At 41.4% G+C, this 24,588-nt stretch overlaps 1 protein-coding gene across 1 annotated transcript in view; it reads right to left on the bottom strand.

Moving 5' to 3' along the window:
* SKAP1 (src kinase associated phosphoprotein 1) overlaps positions 1–24,588 on the bottom strand; it is a 301,998-nt gene that overhangs the window by 36,525 nt on the left and 240,885 nt on the right. The window contains exons 5-9 of the mRNA XM_061391504.1: positions 12,205–12,282; positions 11,180–11,263; positions 8,312–8,436; positions 5,942–6,005; positions 3,607–3,816 (exon numbers count right to left, since the gene is read on the bottom strand). Of these exons, the coding sequence (XP_061247488.1) occupies positions 3,607–3,816; positions 5,942–6,005; positions 8,312–8,436; positions 11,180–11,263; positions 12,205–12,282 (561 nt within the window). The remainder of the gene's footprint in view (positions 1–3,606; positions 3,817–5,941; positions 6,006–8,311; positions 8,437–11,179; positions 11,264–12,204; positions 12,283–24,588) is intronic.

The following is a 24,588-nucleotide window of genomic DNA, read 5'->3' as shown; positions in this document are numbered from 1 at the left end:
GGTCTCAGGTGCCTTGCTGGATTCCAGGCTTGAGGCCCCAAAGATAAACCTGATTAAAAACTGTCCTTTTATGGAATCTGGAATCATGAAACTGGGCCTGTGCTAGGCTGCAAAATAATTTTGGGGAGGGGTGAAAGAGGGTTCAGAAAAGCCTTCCATTTTCTACATATTGCTTTAGTATTTCTTTTTTGGTAGTTCCCTACAGTTTAATCTACTGCAAATGAGATCTTTAAAATCAAGGGCTCCCATATTCTTAACATGGATATTCAGAAATCCCAGTAGATAACAATCCTGAAACCATATTATCTAGGACTCATATTGTGGTCTTGGCTGAAAACCTCGAGTGCTCTGGTTTTCCCTCAAGGGAAGGAGAGTGCTAGCCATGTAGCAAATGCTAATTATCCCATGATTAATGTGATGTAGTGCATTTAATTTGATGATCCATACACTATTTTGATTAGGAAAAAACATTTTTGTATTGACTTGGTATATGTTACAGGCACTTTTCTTTCAAAACTAGGAAGTCCATTAAAATTATATTCTGGAAGGGAGGAGATCTCACTTACACAGCCTTCCCCATAAGAGACAGTGAGGCTGGTGTAGGCCCCATCCCAAAGAGGAAGGAGAAGCAGAACTGACAGGCTAAATATTCTCTACAAAGCACATTTAACTGTTACGGTGAGACATGTCTTAGAGGCCCAAGTCATCTGACTATTGATGAGTGTGCAACATTAGCACAATCCCACCTTACTGTCAGTTGTCCCTCCACCCAGCACCTGTCTTCGCAGTAAAAATGGGCCTGAGCAGAAGGTGTGAGCCACTTTCCATCTGCTCAGGATTTTCAGTTTCACCTGCTTCACACGTATCACTGAAAATGTCCGACTGGACTGTCTTAGGTCTGGTTGGCGGAGATGGGGAATGAGCCGATTCCCAGGATTCTTCAAAGAGGCACCACTTTCTGTTTAAATGCCACCAAATGGAGAATAGCCAGCATTTACTTAACACTGCCTGTATGCCAGGGCTCTCAGTGCTTTATGCATTCTGTTCCAGGCTGCTCATGCATCCTTTGTGACACTACTATTGTTATTCCCATTTTACAGCTGGCAAAACCACACCTGAGAGACAGGGCAGATAACTTGCTCAAGGTCTCACAGCTGGCAGATGGCAGAGCAGGTCCATCCTGAGCCAGAGCCAGCACTGTCACTGTGACATCATGCCGTGTCTTACATGTCACTGCTCGGGGTGGTCTTCTGAGATGAGTGTCAGGCTCCCTCACATCCTCCCTCAGTTCCTCCAAGACAGGGAGGGTGGCACAGGCAAAACTAGCAGCAATTTCAGAAGCAACAAGCTGAGTAGCATGGACGGGAAGCTGGCTGATGGAGACCTGTGTCTGAAATAATCACATCATAATAAAATGCCAATATATCCCAACTTCAATGCAGTCTCTAAAAACTGTGATGGATAGAAGCTTTTGGGAAAGAACCTGTTGGCTGGGAACAGCCCTGTCCTTTAGAAAATAAACCAGCAAGTTGGCTGCTTTTGCCCTAACCTGGAAAGAGACCCTGGTTTTCCTGTGATGTGGCCTTCCTCACTTCTGAGGGGCAGCTGTTGTAAGCACAGGGTAAGTGGCTTTCCTCAAGAAAGCAGACCAGTCTCCATGTCCTTGGAGTCCACTCCAATATCCAAACTGGCATGAGCTTTGGCACACTGGGCAGTGCCACAGTGGCTGAGGGTAGGGTTTTAAGAGGCCTGGGAAGGATGGTTGCTAAGAAACCAGTCACACACTCAGCACCCCACCTGGGGTCAGGTTTTATTTTCTGAGGCATCTTTGCCTTTACTCTCCTTTGCTCTGTGTGTCTGAGCATCGGCTCCCTTCTCCCTGCTCCTTTGAGAAGTAAACACGGGCATCAGCAACACTTCTTTGCTCCGCAGAAGGCTGAGTGGCTCTGTGAGGTATTCCCAGGGCACTCTTACACAGCTGTGACCTCAAGTGGAGTGTCACCTGGATATCTCCCCCAGCCTGGACAGCAGCAAGTGGAATGTGAGCTCATCAGGAACCTCTGGCCAAGTTGGGGAGTACATCTCCTTTTAGGGGTTGTTGTGATTTAGATCCATTTCTGCACCCTGCTGTTGCAGTGGAGCAGACTGTGAAAGGGAAGATTCTCAGAGGAGCTGTGTTTTAATGTAGCAATTTGATTCAATTTTCCACTCTATAAAATTACCCATCACTGCTCGTTGCTTTCTAACAGACACCTTCACTCTTAATTTAACAATCCTATCGAATTCTGCCAGGGAAATTGGAAAAATTTATCACCTGTGAAATTTTATTTTCCTTTGGTTGTATCTGTTTTTGTAAAACTTCATTAACGACGATGACTTGCTGAGGAAATTATCATTTTTTTTTTAACTTCAGACACAAGAAATGGCTCGACCTCAACCAAGATATCATTTGCATAATAAAACACAACAAAAAGGCTGGGGAAGTCGTGGACTGGCAGAGGCTGGAAGCGCTGGGAGAAGCAGGCTCTTCTTGTCGTGGGTTGGTGACTGAGTGCGTGAGGTCCCAGTCAGGAGGATATGTATAGCCACAGCCCTGCAACTCAGGAAGCAATGACGTAGCTTCTCCCCAAGGGAGAGATGAATGCGGTGTTGACAGGGTTGAACCCTTCTTAGGAAGCCTTGAAATGTCAGTTGCTTACTAACAATATTTTTAGCAACCAGCCCTGACTTCAGTGTTAGGCTCACCTCAGCTCCTAGGTTCATCTGGGATTGAGGTTTAAATTGCTATAAATTTAGACTTAACTTGGATTTCTCAGCAGAGCACTGAACTCCTGGCAAATTTCCACAGGAGCGATCTTTCTGAATGGACTTGAAGATTCAGCGTTCCTGTGGTCTAACTACCTCACAATTAAAAGGCTCAGGCTTCGTTTTTTGCACAGCCTGACCCCCACTGTGCTCCACACTGTTCAGCAGCTGCTGTTACCCACACAGGAAGTAGCTGGGCAGGAGCAGTGATGACTGCACAGTTTTTGAGATGCTGGTTATCATGCCTTCGGATAAAAAAGAAATACGTACAGTAGACCCGGTGTAATGGTGGGCAGAGGACACACGCTAGGTCTATTAGCAAGAGATGTGGTTTGATTCGTGGTGTATCTGGACTAGGCAAAGGTGATCTGTGCTCTGTCAAGGCTTTACTGTGTTACTGAAAAGGCTTGTCAGCGTTTATATTTCTGCAGTCTTTTCACATCCTTCATCATTTGAGGTGACTTTCCATTATCCTCACAATTATACAGAAAAGAAGTTCAAACTAGAGAGTTTTGATGAAATTCGCAGTGAACCTATGAGAACCAGCATGAGTATTCTTGACTCTTGAACCTGTTGATGTTTGTAATAAATTGCTTCACGTGCAGAGATAAAAGACACTCCCCACCCCCATCAACCCATCTTGCCCCCAGGGCAGGGCTTCCGTGCTGGGAATCACCGAAGCTTCCTCGTAGTGCCTCCTTCAGAGGTTTGGCTTCCTCTGGAGCTGTCCAAGTTCTATTCTTCTACCAGGTCTAGAGTTTCTAAACTAGAGGAAGTTAATTAGAAGACGAAATGTCTCACCTGGTAAGATTTCATAAATATCATCTTCTTTCTCCTCCATAGCCTCTTTGAGCCCCACGCTACCAGGCAAGACAATGGGTCTGCTTTGGGAACCAGAATTTGAGGAGTCAAAACCATCGATATCATCGTACATCTCCTCTTCTTCCTCTTTCTCCTCTTCTTCCTCCTCCTCTTCCTCCTCTTCATATGGAATGGTTAAGGAGCTCAGGTCTGTCAGGGCAGAGATGGGAATGAATCAAGACAGGGTGAAAAGGAAAAGGATAAGGCAGGGAAGGAAAAAGGGAGAAGGAGGAGGAGGGATGAGAATAAAACATGTCAAAAGAAAATGAAACACCAGGTTAAGTGCTGTTATTTCTAATGCGGGACTTGGTGGCAGGAAATCTACAGAAAAGGCCAGACTAGCACTGCATCAGGTTTAAACCATCAACATAAATCCTTTCTTGCAATAAAACTTGATCAGGATGAAGCAGCCCTGAAAAGTATGGGTGTGTGAGAGCACACGTGGTGAAGGGAAGAGAATAGGCCAGAAGGGGAAATGCCAGCGTGCCGCGCGCTGCTTGTCAAATGGAAAACTGGGAGCGTGAGTGATGGCCTAGGTTCTCCGGGGCGCACGGGGCCTGGAAACTATGGTGGCTTCCATAGGATACCTGAGCTGTCACAAGCTCATTCATCTCCCCTATGGTCTCACTGCAGAATTTCAGAGAGGTTTGCTTGTAAAGAGAAAAGCGGGCAAAAGTGGAAGAGGAAGAGAACGTGGGATGTGGAAAAATATAATGGTAATATAGGACCAGATGGAATGGCTGAGTGATGTGGTTTCCATGTCCTTTTGCAACTGTACAGTCTGGCTGACCTTAAAATGGGTCACCACATAGAGGATGTTGAGCCATTACAGCACTGGGGAGCACAGGGCAGGAGAGGGAGATTGCTTTCTTATTTTAATGGGGAACTGGGAAGGTTCATTCTCTGAGGCGCAGTATAGAGTGCTCTCTGAAACCCTGCTGAGGGGCCTCTGCAGGATGGGCGAGAGCAAGCAGGGTGCTCTGGGGAAGAAAGAACAGAGAGACATCCGATGCTCATTTCGAAATACAGTAAAACTGTTTGGCTTGATTAGGCTTTTAATAAAGATTTTGCAACTATTTTCATCTGAATTCTGGTGCCACCTCATATGAGGAAGGGATCAAAGACACATCTGTGGCTTAAACCATATGTTATTATTTTGTTTGTTTTAAAATAAAATGGAATGAATAATTTCTTCAATGTGGGATTCTGAAAGTACCACAGGGTACAGCTCAATAAAGCTGCTTGGAGTTTTATTGAGGTTTACACACTTAGGGGTATATTACACGCATAAATCCAAGGCACCTAGATGAGAGCGTACCCTGTAGCCTCACCATCAGTGTTCATGTTTGCCTGGTTCTAGTCTATTATACGCGACGCTCTTGGTGGATGCAATACTTTGTTCCTGTGATAGTAAAGGCATAAACTGAGTAAAAGAGGCAATTGTAATTAAAGCTCTGGTGCTTCCTTCTTTTTTATCCACAATAAAATCTTATAGCAGAATTAAAAAAACTAGATGAAAAGGCTTGGTGTTTTTAGGTTGATGTTCTTCTCACTAGGTCTTGGGTCACGTACGAAGTTGGTGCTTCTGCCTTTCTGCATAGGCAGGTACCTGCCATGAGGTATGTGTACCATCAAGAGGGTTATCAATGTCAGGCGACAGACTCAAGGCTAGTGCTCCTACCTGCCAAGCCCCTCCCAGGCAAGGCTGCCTGGGCCCTGTCACTGCTGTGCCTACAGGATGGCCAGCAGAGGGTACTCTAAGAGCAGTCATTTAACATCTTCAGGCAGGACTCTTCCCAGGCAAAGCAAAGAACATTTGATTGTGGTTTGGGAAACAGCAATTTGTTTTTTGTGTCCAACGTTCTTAAAGGCCACCTAGATGAGATTATTCTACTTGACTAAAGCTGGAAGATTTTGAACCTAAACCATATCTAGATGACTTTGGTATCATGTATTTCCTTTCCAGAATATAAGGGGTTATGAGACACTGAATTGAGCTGAGCTGGTTTTTAGCATCTCTTTTCTGGTGATTATAAATATTACAGACCTGCCTGCCTCTAGGTGGAAGAGATAGAAGGATACTAGAGGTCACCTCTAGGTTGATGGTTTCTTTTCCTTCTGAATCACACATGGTACTATTTGTTGTTATCATGTGAAAGATATGATAGGGAGAATGGGCAGATAAAAATATATTGAAGTCCATGGATTATACTTATGCAATACAACTTGAATTGAAAACAGACTGAAATACTGTTTCTGTAATAACGATACTTACCCTTTAACAAGAAACTTATTTGATTCACCCAGTCTCTGGCTTCAGCTGGACTAGAAGCTGTAAACTAGAGAAAAATTAGTGAATTAGTTTATCACTTTCACTAAAATTTCTGTGAATCCTTTAGGGATGTTCAAGGGGAGGAATCTTGTGAGCTGAACTGCAGTCAAGTAGAAGGCTCAGAATTCTCATTAATTCTCAGATTCCTGAGAATTAAAATTTAGAAAAAAGATCAAAATCCCACTCAAAGAGATTTTTCTCCTTCTGTAAATTTGCATACCCAAAGCTGACAGCTGGATTTGAATCCAGAATTCATGTTCATGTGCATTCATTGATTTGATTACCCATTCATTCATCAGGCATTTATTGAGAATAGTTTACAGAGACAAAGGCAAACCCAAATTCCTGACTTCAGATGAACATGTCAGTTTTGGAGACAGCACACACACTCGACAAGGGAACACTACAAGGTAAGTGCATCTGAAAACAGCTGGATGCTGAGAGAAGACAGGGAGCACTTATTATCACCTCTGGTAAGCCAGGGAGGCTTGTTGAAGTAATACTGTTTGGGTTGAATTTTTAAAGAGAGTTGGTGGAAACTGGTGGAGGGAGCTGAACATTTCAGGTAGGGAGAACCAGCCACCAAAGATTAGAAATAAGACCATCAAGTATAGGGAAGGTAGGCAGATCAGCTTGACTGGAGAACAGTTAACAGATGAAGCTGGAGAGCTGAGGATCAAAGAAGAATTGATGAAAAGGCTTTGAGTTTTAGGAATTCAGATTTCAAGTGCAGGCAGTACAGATAAAGCCACTGTAAATTCTAGCAAAAGGAGAGGGAGATTCTTTCAATTGTGAGAAGGACAGACTGAAATAGGGAGAAATTAGAGACAGATCAACTAGAAGGCTACTTAACTAGTCCTCTGAATGAAGTGATAGGGACTTAACTATTGTGATGGCTGTAGAAATAAATCAGAAGGGAAAGATCCAAAGGATATTGTAGAGGAAGAATCCACAGACTATGGTAATGACTTGGATTCAATGGGCCAAAGAGAAGAAGTAAACAAACTCTACATCCTGATTTACAAAACAGGCCATCGGGCTTTAGTAATTTCTTATTTTAAATGAATCAACTTGAAATGACTGTTCCTGAAAAACATTTTTATTATCTGGTCATTAGGGTAAGATAAAAACATGTGCTGTGTAAGAAACCTAGATTCCTGCTTAAAACTTATTAGTAAATACTGTCATTCTTGATTTCTTAAAAACACTTGTCTATAAAAATGACTACTAGGGAAATTGTTTTAGACTTACATACATTTTTATCTGGGCCTTGCAAATCAGAACTTAATAATAAAAACAGATAGATCTATTAAAAAAATTCCATAGAAAAGTTTGGTTTAAATTAAAAAATTTCTTTTGAAATTACATAATTAAAACCTAGGTCAGTTTTACAAAATCAGGGCTAGGATACTGTAGAAACGAGAAAGGATGAGTGCTGAGAAAGACTTGAAGGGTCAAAGGGTTACGTACGTGGTTAATATTAACCTTAGCACGGCTTTTCTCTTTTTCTTAAGTTAGCTAAAGTTTTTCTAAATTGTTTTAGTAAAACTGTGATAAAAGTAGCCAACAAGGAGGAAACAACATGTGTATACACCCACAAAATATGTGTATTCAATGTAAAAGTATATTTTTGGTGAAAAATCACTATATTCCCATATTCAGACTTTTTTTGGCCTTTTTAATTTTATAATGCATTACCTATTATATCAAAATATATAAAATGAACACAGTGAAGACTGTCTCTCTCACCCCGACTCAAGTCCTCTAGTTCCTCAGTAGTCACTAGTGTTACTCAGTACTCATTGCTTTAGTATCTTAGAAATCTTTCCAGAGATACGCAGTGCACCTATACACAGGAAGATTATTTTGGATAGCAAGATGAATATGCAAAAATGAATTATTTCTTCACCCTACAGTCAGATTTCTCTTTTTTCTGGATTTCGTAAGAGGAAGTGAAGATAATCAGTTGAAAAAGAAAGAGAATGGAAATTAAAGCCATGGAATTAGAGACTGAATAAAGAATCGGGTTGTGTGCTGCAATAGACAAGACTTTCACCTACAGAATGAGACTGAGAAGGGAAGGGATGGAGAGACGGAAGCCTGGCAAAGGCAGCATCTAGGATGGATGGGTGAATGTGGCAACAGAAGGGTGGGCATGACACAGCCAAGGCGAGGACATGTCAAGAAAGAAGGTCTTGGTGAGAAACGACAGGTAACAAAGGATGGCATCCAGCATCACAACCACAGCTCACATGCGACATGGAACAAAACTGCGACACTAATGAGGATCTCCAGCTCTTCGGCTCATCCTACCTCATAGCTGCGCCTATCCTGGGAGGTCAGCTCAAAGCAGTATTCTTTCTTGTAATCTTTTCGCAGGTAGGGGGCCATCCGTACACTGTAGCCCTTAATGAGGAAGATCCCTTTGGGCTGCTTGCCTGCAAGACAGGAAAGCTTCCTTTATCTCTAGAGAGATGCAACTGCCAAGGGAGGGCATCTTCTCTGGATGTAAAATAAAAGCACAGAAACAGCTGTTACCTCCCTGAGGAACCACAATAGTCGAGGAAGGGTTATTAGAGAAGCTTAAGAAGACGCTACTGTGACAGCCAGGCAGAGATCACTGCCAAGCTAGGGAATGCAACGTGAAAGATTATTTTGCCAAAAGAGTACAACAGAGACAGAGAATTTATTAGAATGTTAAGAGATCTATAATAAGAGAAAGAAGAAATTATTACAGCGGGGAGAGTATGGCTGTAAACATGAGGCTCTTGAAGGTTATTATAGAGCTGAAGCATTATTATCAGGGCCAGCAGAGCACATGTGAGGGGAGGGACAGCAGCACAAGGGGCTTCCTAAGTCTGGGTCTCCTCCTAGGTCCTACGTAGCGTTTGGGCTAGACTTCTCTTTCTCTCCTGCTGGTCAGGTAGAAGTTATGCTAGAGGGAGAATAACTAAAACTCAGTATTTTATCCCCCTTGCAAGCAGTCAGACTGGGAAGCAGCAGAGTACTGTTGAGTGTCGTTAGATGATGAGGACGGGAGCATAAAAGGAAAAGGACCCTGAGTGAGTGAAAGGAGAGACTACTCTACCTGTCACTCTTAGAAAAGAATTAGAAACAGAAAAAGAGGGGGTGGTTCCCAACGATTTTGCGTCCTCGTGGTGTGGTCCAGAACTTGTAGAAGACACAACCACAGTGTCTGGGTCATGCTTTCTGTCCTGCAGAATGAATTTCTTTTTTTTTTGGCCGCACCTCACAGCATGTGGTTCCCTGTTGAGGTTTTCAACCCACACCCCCTTGCATTGGAAGCATGGAGTCTTGACCACGGGACCACCAGGGAAGTCCCTAGAATGAATTACTTTTTGATGATGATGATGAGAGGGGTGGCAATGGGAAGAAAATAGTTACAGAAAAGTAAAAGCATCTGTCTTCACCTGGTTGAGCTAAAAGAAATACACAAACACTCTGTACTTACTAAGAAAATGTCTTGGGCACAATAAGAAGTAACTGGCAAGAAGGGAGCCATGCAACAGTGCTTTTTGACACCAGAATCTTTTTTGTTAAAGTATCTCTCCTTGTTCTAACTGGCCACTAAAATGTTTTGTTGTTCTTTGGTCACCAGATTTTATTTCACTCTGATGGCAAAATGGTCAATAAAAGTCTCCAAGCCTCTCACTCTTGCTCTCCCTCCTCACCTTGTGTGGGAAGGATTCTGAATGAATGAATGTGATACCTGGCTTTATATCCAGATATACCAACCACGTATTTAAAGGTAAGGGAAATGATAAACATTTTACCAAGGGCATATATGTTACATTAGTTTGAAGGTTCAAAATAAGAAAATAAAACCTGGCTAGCCTAGAATTCAGGGGAGAAACTTGAGTTGCTGGATTTGAGAGTGGGCTAGGGGTTGGAAGGATGCAGGGGGCTTATTATTCAGGTTTTGAGTTATGCTGCTATCATTTCCAAGTACACCTCACACTTTACCCATATATGGGAAAGGCTCTGAGGAATCGTGATGGTGAACCCAAGATGAAGGTTAGTGATAACTGTTGCAGGCAGAGAGGCAGAGTGAGGTAACTGCCTTGAAGCCCAAGATCTAATCTGAAGGATTCCATGTCATTTAGCAAAGCTGTTCTTTCTGCTACTTTTGAGCCAAAGGTGCAGGAAGTCCAAAGGCAACTGTGTAAGTATCTGACTATTCCCCTGACTAGCTATCCAGGCTTTGGGAGAGGAATAAGTCCAGGAAAGAAGGAAGAGAGGAGAAACAGAAAATTACTGAAAGGAATAAAGGATTTACTTTGGACCACTGGCCTCTGTAAGGTGGTAGAACCCAAAGAAATCCCTGCAAGATTGCTACTTTATCTTCCTCTTGCGTGGCAGCATTACTCCTGCAGCAGTCTATCCAGCAGGAAGGAATTCCCTATTTCAAAGTTTGCATTCACCCACAGTGATAACTTTTAGCTTGTAGTTATTTGTAGCTCCTCCAGTTTGTGCTTATATCCTCTATTCCTTCTCATGAACTAAGCAAGAGTGTTAAGCCAGGATGGGAGGTCTTTTAGGGATAGCTCATGAGTGTTGTGATTGATTGAGTCAGTGGTGGTTCATAAGAAGCTGCTTCTGGCTTGGGTCAACACTTTGCTGCTGCTGCCATCTGGCTGAAGGGTGTCTCTCGGGCACAGCAACTATTGGGGTCTCAACACTCCATGGCTCTAGGGATGTCCATTGGATTACATCCCAGGAGTCAGTAGGATAAAGTTTGAAGCACGCTCTTAGAGAGTTCGTACTCAAAGGTTATATTTCTGGGCTGTTGGTAAGCTGCTAAAATCCTTCTCAGAATTATTATTTTTCAATATTTAACCTATATTATTGATGCCTATAAAGTGTTTGAGGTTCTTTTTTAACAAATGCCAAGGCATTTGACCTCGATAATATGTTATTAGTCATAAGGTAGCCTTTTGATATGCTGACCACACGATCCTAGTGCTTAAAGGGGCTATAATTTCTAAACTGGTATGAGTTTTTGGTGATGAGCAAGGTATTATTTAGCCAAGCTTCTTTCCTAAGCATGTCTCTTTCTGGGTGTTAGTTAAGGACTACTAAGTTTAGATCTAAGTGCTTGAGAATTTACGAAGTGCTTGCATCCAGGAGTGAGGTGCTGCTGTGCAAATGAAGAACACTTACTTTTCTCATTAGCATAGTAGTAGAAGAGGCCTCTGCTGACAACACACCATCGCTTCTGCCACTCTGATCCAAAGAAACTATGATCTAAACAGAAGAGCAGTAAGGGACATAAATTCAGGTAACTACAATCACTGAAGAGTCCGTAAAATCCAACAACACACAGTCCAGGGTGTTATTGTTTTATTTTCCAGGTTAATGGACTGTAAAACCCTCCCTTTCACTCCCACAGGTTATCCCATATTGACTCAGAGTGCAGAGGACTCACTCAGTTAAAGGCCCAAGTTCTAAACAGGTTTTGCTTGCTCTGACCTCAGCGGTTTCTCTACATTTCCTTTATCTTTCAGGTTCTATCCTCATCCTGTAGTTATAAAATTCTCCACATCTCCAGATCTTTATGTGTTGTTGCCTTTTCAGTTCAGTTGCTCAGTCGTGTCTGACTCTTTGCGACCCCATGAACTGCTGCACACCAGGCCTCCCTGTCCATCACCAACTCCTGGAGTCCACCCAGACCCATGGCCATGACATTCTAGGCCATGGGCACGAGCAAGTCTTTCTTTGTACTAAGCCAATTTGCCTGAGTGTTAAACCTGGTACTCCAACCCTACTATCCTAATTAAAGAGTGAGAGCTGAAGATTTGGACTTGTCTGAAACTTGAAAGTCAGCTGCTTCACATATGATATAAAAATTACACTTGAGGCAACACAGTTTCGCTCTTTACGGGTGCACATTGAGAGATGAGAACAATAATACAGTCATTCATTTATTCATTCAACAAGTAATTACTAAGCAGATGTACCAGGTGAGCAAGACAAACCAATCCCTGTCCTGATGAAGTGGAGATCTGGGGCCAGGTCTTTCCAGCCTACACACAGATACCAGACTTTTCTTTTTTTCCTTTCCTCTTGCCTTATACCTGCCTAGTATAGCACTGGGCACAGAGAATGCATTCCCTAGGCTGGCCCTCTTTTTCCTCATTTCCATTCTCTTCTTGGAATGTTCTGAGATCTGGGGGTCTAATCAGTACCTTTGCTTTTCTTCTCTAAGTATCCTTGCTTGATGATATTATCAAGCTCTTGAGCTCCTCTTTCGATGTCTTCCATTCCTAAAAGGAATAAGAGCAAAATGTTTTGTTGAAATCTGACAGAATTTTCATTGATTTGGGCTACTTGAGATAATCTACATTAATGAAAAGAGGCAGACGGGTTATTGCTTAAATATGATACAGAATAAAACAATCTCCAGGTGACTGGAGGGGAGTAAATTTTCTTTCTTTCTAACTATATCTAATGCTGAAACTGCTTAAAATGACTTAAACATAATATTAGTCTGTACAAGGGAGGTTGTTTAAATGTGCACTGATTGGTAAGAAAAGGACTCCAAAAACCTAAGAATTTGCTTAACTAAACACACACTCACCTTTTTCTAACAAACAGAAAGTCACCTTAGTAAATATATTTTTATTAAGTTCACACAAAGAAAGGCTATGCATAGCTGAACTTGGCAATAATTGCCAAATCCCGGTTTTGTCAATGTCAAGGGAAAAGTCTAGGAATGGTAGAAGCCTTTACACAGAGAAGATCTGGTCTGACATCAGTTTTTAATTGTATGCTGCTAACACTCTTGGCTTTCAATTAGCCTCGTTAGGTACAAATTTATTGAGAAGTCAAGATCCTAATTTGTCTTCCACCACTAGGGTTTATACTCATTTTACAGAAGGGAGGGGTAAAGGTCAGAGACAAAGAGGAAGGAATTTAGTTCTCAAAAAAATAACAGCAAAAACAATTAAAAACTCTGTACTTCTTAATTAGGAGAAATGAAGGGAGTGGGCTAGCATAGTCCTAATATTCATTCTTTTCAGGTTCGGGGACTAAACTTTTTGCTTCTACGCTGTTTCCAGCTTAGTTTCAAAAATGTAGATCAGAAGAGCTCTTTCTTTTTTAGCTGAGTGCCTGACTCTTTTTGCTATTTGTTCTTATTTTCAACTTCTTGTTCATGGGCTGTTTCCATTTGTGTGTTTTGCAGTTAGCGAACTCCGTGGCTGCTATAAACCTCCTGGATGGGTCTCAGGGGCACACGTGAGATGAACAGCAGCAAAGGAAAGTCCATCTGTCTAGGGTTCTTTCATTTCTCCCACCCTTCTGAAAATTCTAATGTCTCTTTGAAAACGCTCTCCAAGAAAAGAGAAGCAGATCATGCTGAGGGTGAGGACCTGGTGCAGCTAAGCAGGCCCTTGAAGGAGAACCTATCCTCTCTGCCTGCTGTCAAAAAATAAATTGCTCCTAGAGGCCTAAAAATTAAATGAAAGACACAAGGGATAAGAAAAACAGGGTCCTTTAAGCCTGGAGTTTCCATCTTTTCTTCCCACCATTTTTTTCCCCCTTTTTTTAAGGTCTTATTAAACTTAGAGACACAATTTCTTGTTAAGGATGCCAAGAGTCTGAATCATAAAAGACATGTTAAACGTTCTATTAGAATTCAAACCTCCTTTTTTCATGCAAATCTAAATGCCATTTTATGGAACATCTATAATTATGAAAATGGGAAGACATTGCCTCGTGTTCGGGGAGAGTCTGTGAGTATGAATATTACATTAATGGGCCCACACCAGCTCACTGATCCTGCTGGCAGGAGCATAAAAAATGCTTGAGTGAAACTTTTATTTAGATGTTAAGACTCCAGGCCCCAGCGGGGTGACAGAGACAGTCCCTGTGAGTTGCCATCCGAGAGAGAGCTTGAATTGAATTACCCAGGGGGGAAGGAAGTAGTGATGAGCACTGCTTCGCTTATTTAATTTCATTTACTTTCAGTACATTATCAGCATGAGGCTTTTCTCTCCCCACCAACTGTAACCCAAGAATGCCACCACCAAGAAAACAAAGACATAATGCAGCAGAGATGTTTGAATTCAAAGTTACTAATTTTAGGAGACTAGGGACAGCACCGGAGAAGGCGATGGCACCCCACTCCAGTACTCTTGCCTGGAAAATCCCACGGACAGAGGAGCCTGGTGGGCTGCAGTCCATGGGGTCGCGAAGAGTCAGACACAACTGGGCGACTTCACTTTCACTTTTCGCTTTCATGCATTGGAGAAGGAAATGGCAACCCACTCCAGTGTTCTTGCCTGGAGAGTCCCAGGGACGGGGGAGCCTGGTGGGCTGCTGTCTGTGGGGTCACACAGAGTCGGACACGACTGAAGCGACTTAGCAGCAGCAGCAGGGACAGCACCATCACTGCCTTCTTACCTTAAAAGTCACGCTTGGTTTGCTAAAATTGGGCACTGAATGAGTTGCTGAATTTCCTCTCTTGGTCATCTATCAACAAGATTCTGAAGAGGAAGAGAGCTGGAAATACAGTATTTTATATGCTGTGTTTTTGTAAGATGTGTATGTTGCTTTCTTATTAGAGGGAATCTGTACTGATGAACTCTCTTGCCTGCATTCCCTTATGGGCAGTGGAAAAAAATGGGATTATAGGTGAAGTTTGGAATGGCTAGGGAAAAAAATCAGATCAAATCAACTTTTATTCTGTTGATTGTCTTCTATGTCTAAGGCACTCTGTGATGACTGCAATAACAGAATTGTTCTCAATGTAAAGTTGACTCTGAGCCCAATCTTATTACCTCCACAATCTATTAGATAAACCCAGATGGGATCCAGATCAATCTCAATCCAAGGTGAGAAGCCACTGTGGCAATCAAGTTCTCTCCCCTTTCAGTGTCAGCTCAGGGTCTCATTGATCAAGAACTGATGGTCCTGAGGATATACACATTAACTCCCATCCTGTGTGATGAGGCTGGAAGAGCCTTGTATGTCTGAATTCACAGGTGAACCGATATGCAGAGTTACTTAACATGTAATAGAAAGTATGTAGATGTTTTACGGGATGGTAATAAAAATATCATTTTTATTATCATAAAAATGGAAGGAAGAAGCCACAAACAGTTGCATGAGTTGCTATTTTAAGGCAAAAACATTTAAGTATATAATTTTTTTTTTTAATCAAGGCTTTTTGTCCATTACCTAAAAAAGATATCACCACCTTGATGGAAAACAAAAGAAATGATTTAGATTTACTGGAAATAAATTGCTCTTTGGATAAACCTAGGGGTGTATCACATTATATCAGCACAAAACAGAATTGCATTAGTGTCATAATCTCTCTCTCCTACTGCACTTAACTAAATCTCTCAGAATAGCCCATATAAAGAAAAGATTCACTTAGCTGAAGGATGTGGGGCCATAAAGATAAGATCAACAGAGAAGAGTGTTACCCAGAAGTGATGGCCACCCAACTTTCATGACAGATGAAGATAAAAGAAATTCTCAGACATCTTTCTTTCCCCATCCAGATTCCTGTAAACCCTGTATCCCACCCATACCACCTCTGCAGAGTAGAAGTCCATCTCTCAGCACTAAGCATGACTCCTTAGTTAGCCACGCACAGCAACAACAATGGGGGCCCTTTGGAGTGTGATACATTTCCATAAAGTAGTCAATAAAAAAGACACGGGAGCTTATGTGAGTCACGGCCTATTTAATCAGCCGCATTCTAGCCCACTGAGAAAAGAGAATTGGAGAAATCAGTTGGCAATACCACAGCACAAGGCTAATAGCACAGAGGCCTCACAATTTCTATTGCAAAAAGGTTGCAGCAAAAAACAGTAGCCACAAACTTTCATTATAGGTACTGGCCTGGTCTCTTGCCCAATCAACCTGAAATGAAAATCAATGATTTAAAAAATTCCATCTTTTGTTCAACATTTTCCTCTCCCTACACTGGACTTCTATCTTCTCCTTTCCTTTTAATCCAAGTTCTTTTCAATTGTTTGAAAAAGAGACCAGGCCAACTCCATCCTGGAGACAGATAGCTCCCTGGGGTGAATTTCAGGCAGGATGAAGTTCCAGTTTCTTTCATTAAAGTACCCATGATATAGGACCTGGGATTTTGGGGGATGAGGTTGGATAAAATCTAAAATTTGAAGGTTGGGAATGGTCAAGTTCCATTTGTGATTCCAATTCTCACAGATCACTGGTGTGTGTGTGCATTTGCAAAATGACAGATATACTTCACAGTGTCTCAAATGGACAAAATCAAAGGGGATATGGCAGGTAGGGTGGGAGGTATAGTAGTCTCCTGTTTGGTTGTTGTTAATCTCCAGCATCACTTTGCAGACAAAGGTCTGTATAGTCAAACCTATGGTTTTTTCAGTAGTCACATATGGATATGAGAGTTGAACCATAAAGAAGGCTGAGCACCAAAGAATCGATGCTTTTGAACTGTGGTGTTGGAGAAGACTCTTGAGACTCCCTTGGACAGCAAGATCAAACCAGCAATCTTAAAGGAAATCAACCCTGAATATACATTGGAAGGACTGATGTTGAAGCTGAAATTCCAATACTTTGGCCATCTGAGGTGAAGAGCCAACTTATTGGGAAAGACCCTGGTACTGGGAACGATTGAGGGCCAGAGGAAAAGGGGGCGACAGAGGATGAGATGGTTATCAACTCAATGGACATGAGTTTGAGCCAACTCCGGGACACAGTGAAAGACAGGGAAGCCTGGCATGCTGCAGTCCATGGGGTTGCAAAGAGTTGGACATGACTGAGCGACTGAATAATCTGTTGGTTAAATCCTCTCCTTTGTTTTAGGTTTCTGAGTCCTTCTTTAATAAGTTCATTACTATTTTTCTTAGCTTCTTGCATTTCTGGATTACTTTTTGCCTTTTTTCTCAATTTTCAGGAACCAGTCAATAAATGACAGTTTGAGGTGTCTGGCAGGAAGTGTTCATCTTCTACACATGAAACAGGGACAATGGTTTCAATGATTCTTCCTTCATTAGTCCCTTAGGACAGGCTTACATAATCTGGTTCCATTCAATATCCACTTGAGTTTACATTTATTTCTCACAGTTTTCAGTCTTTGTGCTTTGCTTATTAAGGAATATATACTAACACATGTAAGGTGAAAAATTCTAAGCCATTAGACTTAGGACCTAAAAGTTTCAAAGACATGGAAGCCTTTACTCTCATGGAGAAATAAATTGGATAGGAGATGAAAGGAAGGGATTGAACACAAAGTACTTAACCAAGTTCTTCAACAAACTCTGACATAAGAAACTAAGAAACAAAATAAGTGCAATTGGAGCTAGACTGAAGGATGTCAGAGAATGGTAGAAATCACACACATAGTTAAAACCAATGCAGGAGACAAATATTCAGGAGATCTTGACGGACCCTTGTTTCCCCTCCAGTATTTTAAGGTCTTTAAAAAAAATCTGTTAATCCAGGTAACAGACCAAACTGTGTAAAAATCTGTGGAAGAAATTTGTTACACTGAGGATACAGAAAATTCTTGGTAGAGTCTAGGCTGGAAGTGCTAAGAAGAAAATAGATAATTGATGTATAAAATTATTAAAACTAATACATTTTAATAAAAATGTTTTTAAAAAACCTAACAGGTCTTAACCTGCATTTTCTCAAGCATTTTCACATTTAATTTGAGCTCCATAGCATCCCTGTGAAGTCTGTATTACTGCCATTTCCACTTTATAGACTAGGAAATAGGCTTACTGAAATTACGGGGCTTGCTGAAGGCTGCTCAGCTAGAAAAGCCCAAGCACTTTCCACCACCCTGAGTTTCAGCTGAGGAGACACATTCAGAAGTAGCTGAGGAAAGAAAGGGTCTTCCCACCTCACTTGCCCACAAGAGACCTCATTTAAACATGGAAAATGTGGGACTTCCCTAGTGGTACAGTGGGTAAGACTCCAATGCAGAGGGCACAGGTTTGATCCCTGGTTGGGGAACTAAGATCTCACATGCTGCAGGGTACAGCCAAAAAAAATACAGAAAAAGAAATAGACACAATGTGCGGTTATTCCAAGACTTTAATATCAAAAAATTACTTTAAGGTCCTATATTTCTCATTTACTTTGTAAGGTACTAGATGACTAATCTATAGAATTGTTTTTAGGGCAAGTCTGTGTGAAATTCAAGAGATCAACAGATATGTCGAACAAAAATGAAAGAAAAAGAATGCAATAAAAGGACACAAGGAAAAGAAAATGCAAGGGAAAGAAACCTGGAGCTCTCAAACAGTGCTGCTTGAACACCAAGATTTGAAAGGCCTCTCTGACACAAGAGAAGAAGGAAAAGGAAGCCTGGTCCACTGTGGGGCTCATGCAGGAATCTTGGACATGATTCATTTACTCTTTAAGGAAGAAATCTTGGTTTAAAAAGAAGCAAGATTTTTAAGTCAAATATCCAAATTGGTTTCTTTTCATAAACCGTCCATTAATAATGTCAAACTCGTTTGTTGTTTAGTCGCTAAGTCATGTCTGACTCTCTTGTGACCCCATGGACTGTAGCCTGCCAGGTTCCTCTGTCCATTGTATTTCCCAGGCAAGAATACTGGAGTGGGTTGTCATTTCCTTCTTCAGGGGATCTTCCCAACCAGAGATCAAACCTGCATCTCCTGCATTGGCAGGCGGATTCATTACCACTGAGCCACCAGGGAAGCCCCAATGCCAAGCTATAAGGTAACATACAGAAACAATTAATGTTCATGGCATATGAAGAAACTTCTTGTTTCCACAAAAAGGCACTACACTAATTACCACAGATGCCTGTGGTTTTCAGGGATGTTCCTCTTCCATGTCTACTTTCAGTTGGATTTTACTTACAAGAAGTGAAAGTTTTGGGGAAAAAGGCCTTCCAACTCTAAGTATGATAACTTCAATGCACCAGTTCTAGCATCTAAATAAATGGGAATAAACAACAGCATCCAGTAAGTAAATAGTTCATCTAATTCAATTTAATAAAACTAATTCAATATAATAATTTATTAATTCTCAATCCTGGTATTAGGACACCAGGGCATCTTTTGATCAGTTGAAGGTATTGATAGAAATGGCAGAGATTTTGAGTAATTCACTTTAAGAATAAGAATGGATTCAAAGCTTTTCTATAATAATACCATCATTTACATTCAATATGCTTTCTTAAAGGAAAAGTCAATTAAAAATGACTTATAGTGTATTTTATTTATGCCACAGTCGATGGTGATTAAACACATTTGATGTAGTATTATAATCATGGCAATCAAGAACTCCAACAGAGCTTTATTTCCTTGAAAAAATAATTGTGTTTCTTCAAAATCATGGGTTCTTATGAAAGTGGGTTGGACATATAAATGTTGGTGGTCATGTGCTATGGGAAAAAAGATTGAGAATTCATGTAATCACCACAGAAATGGTTTAAACTCAGGAAGCCTCTTGTGTCTTCTGATTTTATTAATAACATGTATCTATAACTTGGGGCTTCCCTGGTGGCTCAGATGGTAAAGAATCTGTCTGCAATGCAGTAGACCTGGGTTCGATCCCTGGGTCAGGAAGATCCCCTGGAGAAGGGAACAGCTACCCACCCCAGTATTCATGCCTGGAGAATTCCATGGACAGAGAGGAGCCTGGAGGGCTACAGTCCATGGGGTCACAAAAAGTTGGACACGACTGAGTGACTAACACTTTAATTTAGTACCTTTAGCTTTATTTTTAATCCTAAGAATCCATCCTTAATACTGAGCCACAGAGATCCAAATGACCTGAATTCCTTTTAGCAGCCAAACCACAGTAAGTGGCAGCAGGATAAAGTGAGAATCCTGACCCAAACCCAGACAGTGATGCTTCAAATGGCTTTGAGATTCTAAGAAGGGGAAGGAGAGGATTTCAAATGCCAAATTGTATATATATATTTTTTAACAAATCTTGAAGGATCACTGTATTCTCATCTCATCTTGAGACAGGCCACTTTTATACATGTGTTACTTGAGAGTGTTTATCTTTAAAAATGAATGACAAAATACTATTTTCAAATATATTTACTTACTTCTCTACTGGATTATGATAAGAACAGGGAGAAAAGGGAAGAAAAAGAGCCCTCCCTGGGTTTGGGGTCACTTTTCAACTGGTTTAACTTCTACCTGTCCACCATACTGTGGCCAGAAATCATCTTCCTGAAACATATATCTGGCCCTGTCACACTCCTGTTTACAGCCTTTAATGGTTCTCCCTAGCCTGTAGGAGGAAACTCAAACTCTCCATCTCTTCAAAAACTTTAAAACTTGGTCTCACCCAATCTTCCAGTTTCATTTTGTCCCAACCCCTTATCCTTCCTAATACTCCAAACAATAAGTGACAGGCTTTGCCTTCTGGAATAGGGCATGTATTTTATACTGCCAGGCCTTGGCTCATGCTGTTTTTCTTGGTTGGGAATTTCAATCTCTATCACCATTTTCTGAGGAGGGAGTGCTCCTTTAAGACTTAATTCAAATGTCACATCCCTTCTGAATCTTTCTCTCTCTCTCCAAATAGAATTATATCCTCTCTTTTCTCTGCTCTAATACCATTTTCTATCGGGTACTATTATAGCACAGTCTTGGTTCCCAGAGACCCTAAACCTTTCCCCTAACACTCTCCATTCTTGTCTCTTTGCGTAGATGTACATAAGACCTTAGTTACTATGTAAAACTGCTAAAAGCCTGAATGAAGAAATAGAAAAGGGACTTCCCAGGAAAAAGAATGTAGCGGGGGATCTGGGTAGAAGGCAATACGGAGGATGGCCTAAAAAGGGAAGGAGGGTAAAAATAGATCTTGCATTCAGAGGGAGACAGAGAGCACTTTGAAAAAAATTAAATGAACAAAATATCATAGTGCCTGGATTGACATGAGGGAACAAAGAAGGATCCAATATAGCTGTGCCCCAAGGAGATGGGCCAGTGTTTGCACCCCAAGTGTCTAGGTAAGGAGAGTATGAATTATTGATAGATTGAGGCAGAGCTGGAACGGCTGAGACCCATCACAGGGCAGGGCTGTACTGTAATCGTTGAACTGATGTGGGATAAAGAATAATCCTTCCCTAAAATACACTCATTAAACTCCAAGGAGTTTGGTGCTAATTATTTAACTTCCTGAAGCCTAAAGAAAACCTGCGGTGGGAAGTCAGGTCCCTTTCATAGAGGGCAGTTTGATTCATTAGTCATATACCTGTTTCTCTCTGTATCCTCAAGGGTCTTGCACACACAGTAGGTGCCCAATAAATGTTTGTTAAACTGAATTGAAACCACTTCCAGCCTTATGTGACTTGTGGTCTAAGAAGGCAATATGGGAGTGAATATTTGTTAGATAATTCCAGTTGAGCTATTTCAAATCTTGAAAGTTGAAAGATGATGCTGTGAAAGTGCTGCACTCAGTATGCCAGCAAATTTGGAAAATTCAGCAGTGGCCACAGGACTGGAAAAGGTCAGTTTTCATTCCAATCCCAAAGAAAGGCAATGCCAAAGAATGCTCAAACTACCACACAATTGCACTCATCTCACACGCTAGTAAAGTAATGCTCAAAATTCTCCAAGCCAGGCTTCAGCAATACGTGAACTGTGAACTTCCAGATGTTCAAGCTGGTTTTAGAAAAGGCAGAGGAACCAGAGATCAAATTGCCAACATCCGCTGGATCATCGAAAAAGCAAGAGAGTTCCAGAAAAATATCTATTTCTGCTTTATTGACTATGCCAAAGCCTTTGACTGTGTGGATCACAATAAACTGTGAAAAATTCTGAAAGAGATGGGAATACCAGACCACCTGACCTGCCTCTTGAGAAACCTATATGCAGGTCAGGAAGCAACAGTTAGAACTGGACATGGAACAACAGACTGGTTCCGAATAGGAAAAGGAGTATGTCAAGGCTGTATATTGTCACCCTGCTTCTTTAATTTATATGCAGATTACATCATGAGAAACACTGGGCTGGATGAAGCACAAGCTGGAATCAAGATTGCCAGGAGAAATATCAGTAACCTCAGATATGCAGATGACACCACCTTATGGCAGAAAGTGAAGAGGAACTCAAAAGTCTCTTGATGAAAGTGAGAGAGGAGAGTGAAAAAGTTGGCTTAAAGCTCAACATTCAGAAAACTAAGATCATGGCATCCGGTCCCATCACTTCATGGGAAATAGATGGGGAAAGAGTGGAAACAGTGTCAGACTTTATTTTTTTGGGCTCCAAAATCAGTGCAGATGGTGATTGCAGCCATGAAATTAAAAGACGCTTACTCCTTGGAAGGAAAGTTATGACCAACCTAGATAGCATGTTGAAAGGCAGAGACATTACTTTGTCACAAAATGTCCGTCTAGTCAAGGCTATGGTTTTTCCAGTGGTCATGTATGAATGTGAAAGTTGGACTATAAAGAAAGCTAAGTGCTGAAGAATTGATGTTTTTGAACTGTGGTGTTGGAGAAGACTCTTAAGGGTCCCTTGGACTGCAAGGAGATCCAACCAGTCCATCCTAAAGGAGATCAGTCCTGGGTGTTAATTGGAAGGACTGATGCTGAAGCTAACACTCCAATACTTTGGCCACTTCATGCGAAGAGTTGACTCATTGGAAAAGACCCTGATGCTGGGAGGGATTGGAGACAGGAGGAGAAGGGGACGACAGAGGATGAGATGGCTGGATGGCATCACCGACTCGACGGACATGAGTTTGAGTGAACTCCAGTAGTTGGTGATGGACAGGGAGGCCTGGCGTGCTGTGATTCATGGTGTTGCAGTGTCGGACATGACTGAGCGACTGAACTGAACTGAACTGAACTGAAATCACTTCCACCTAAGCCACAAACAGTAACTTTTGTTCTGCCATATAGTCACTATTTTAATTTTAGGGTTGGTACTATGAAATAAGAAAGTAAAAAAGGGAAAGAAAGGAAGCTTTAGCCAAGAAAGCCAGGAGAAAGTAGTGGGTGAAGAAGTCAAGAGGAATCACAGTGCTAAGATTGACGGGAGGACGGATAAAGAGAATTTGGGGGGAAAAATTAGGAAAAAATACCATGAACCTCAACTGGAGAAAACGAAATCTCCCAGCTGATTGCATAGCCTCATTGAGATACCAGTTCTTTTTACCTCAGAAGTTATTTATCTTCAGGAAAGCATCAAAGGATGTGTACAGAGAAAGTCATAATGGACAAAGATGGAGCCAACCACAACAACTTAACAAACGGATAACTGAATATACTTCAGAAAACAGCTATTGATGGCAATTTCTGAGCTGCAGGCCTTGAGTGGCTGAGAACTTGGCCCTTTCTTTCCCAAGTTTTGTTCTTTTATTTCCCTGAAAATTTTATTTTCTCTTTGAACATCACAAGTGTGTTTGTTTGCATCCTGTACACAAACATTCTGTGTGTGCCTGATCACTTGACACTGCTGATGGTGAAAGCTGCATGGGGATGAGTATACTAGAATCCTGGAATCTTTATTTTAGTTATTCTCCAAACCAACAATTTCAGGGAGGAATCCAATAATAGTAATTTTGCCTTCTCCATGTCTCTCTAGTGAAAAACATTCAGATATCATCAGAGCACTGCATTGAGAAAACTTTTAAAGCAAACAAAGCAGAAAATAAAAAAGAAGACTCAGGAACTAATTATCATGATTCTCTGGGGGTATTTCAGGGTGGGTGATCTAATGAGAACTCTCATACCCCATCATGAAGAACTTGATGGGAACGCAGTGATCTCCGCAACATGGCTTTGACCTGGGATGTATCAGCTGCTGGACAAAGGGCCACTCCCAAGCCAGACCTCGCTCCCAGCCAGCTCCCTGGGTGTCTCTGTGCAACCATATGGGATTGATGACAGAAAAATGATGGCTGCAATAAGGAACCTTGAGGACAAAAATCACCGCCTTTTCTTTTAAGTTATACATATGAGATTTAAGATCTTTTTTGGTTCTTCTGTTTCATCTGACACAACTCAAGCAAGTTTGAAGTAAGTTGAACTTTGCAAGGAAAAAAATTAGGGAGGGGAAAATGAGGGTGATGTTGCTAGACCCAAAAGTTTCCAACCAAATCACCAAGTCTGTAATTGCAAAATAAAAACACTAAATCTCAATATCTATTTGCACAGCTCATTAACTAAGGGATCACACTCAGCAAATGGGAAAAAAATAAAGGAAAAAACCTTCAGTACCAAATACATTTGGAAAGTTACTGTGGAGACCTGTCTTTCCCTAGGATCTAAATTAGGCTGTTGTCAGATGCATCCGTCTGTCTGTCTTTACTGTTTATGTGGGAAGCAGCAAGTTGGGATGAGGCAAAGCATCTTTTGTCAGACTGTGCTGGAGAGAAAAAGAGAACATTCCTTTCTCCACTGAGTATTCTGAACGTTACAGCAGGCACTCGACCTGCTTTGCTACTGGGACAACGTGATTTACAATGTGAAAAGGGAAAACCTAAATCACCAAGTAATGAAAACATTAAAGTTAATGCATCACAAGTGAGGAATTTATTACCATTAACTCCAATAAACAGTTATAAAACACTTGTCCTTTCCTGTCCGTGTGCAGGGACACAGACACTGGACTTCATTA

Source organism: Bos javanicus, chromosome 19, assembly GCF_032452875.1.
Source record: "Bos javanicus breed banteng chromosome 19, ARS-OSU_banteng_1.0, whole genome shotgun sequence".
In the NCBI taxonomy this organism is placed as follows: domain Eukaryota; kingdom Metazoa; phylum Chordata; class Mammalia; order Artiodactyla; family Bovidae; genus Bos; species Bos javanicus.
This window is presented reverse-complemented; position numbering and strand designations above follow the sequence as displayed.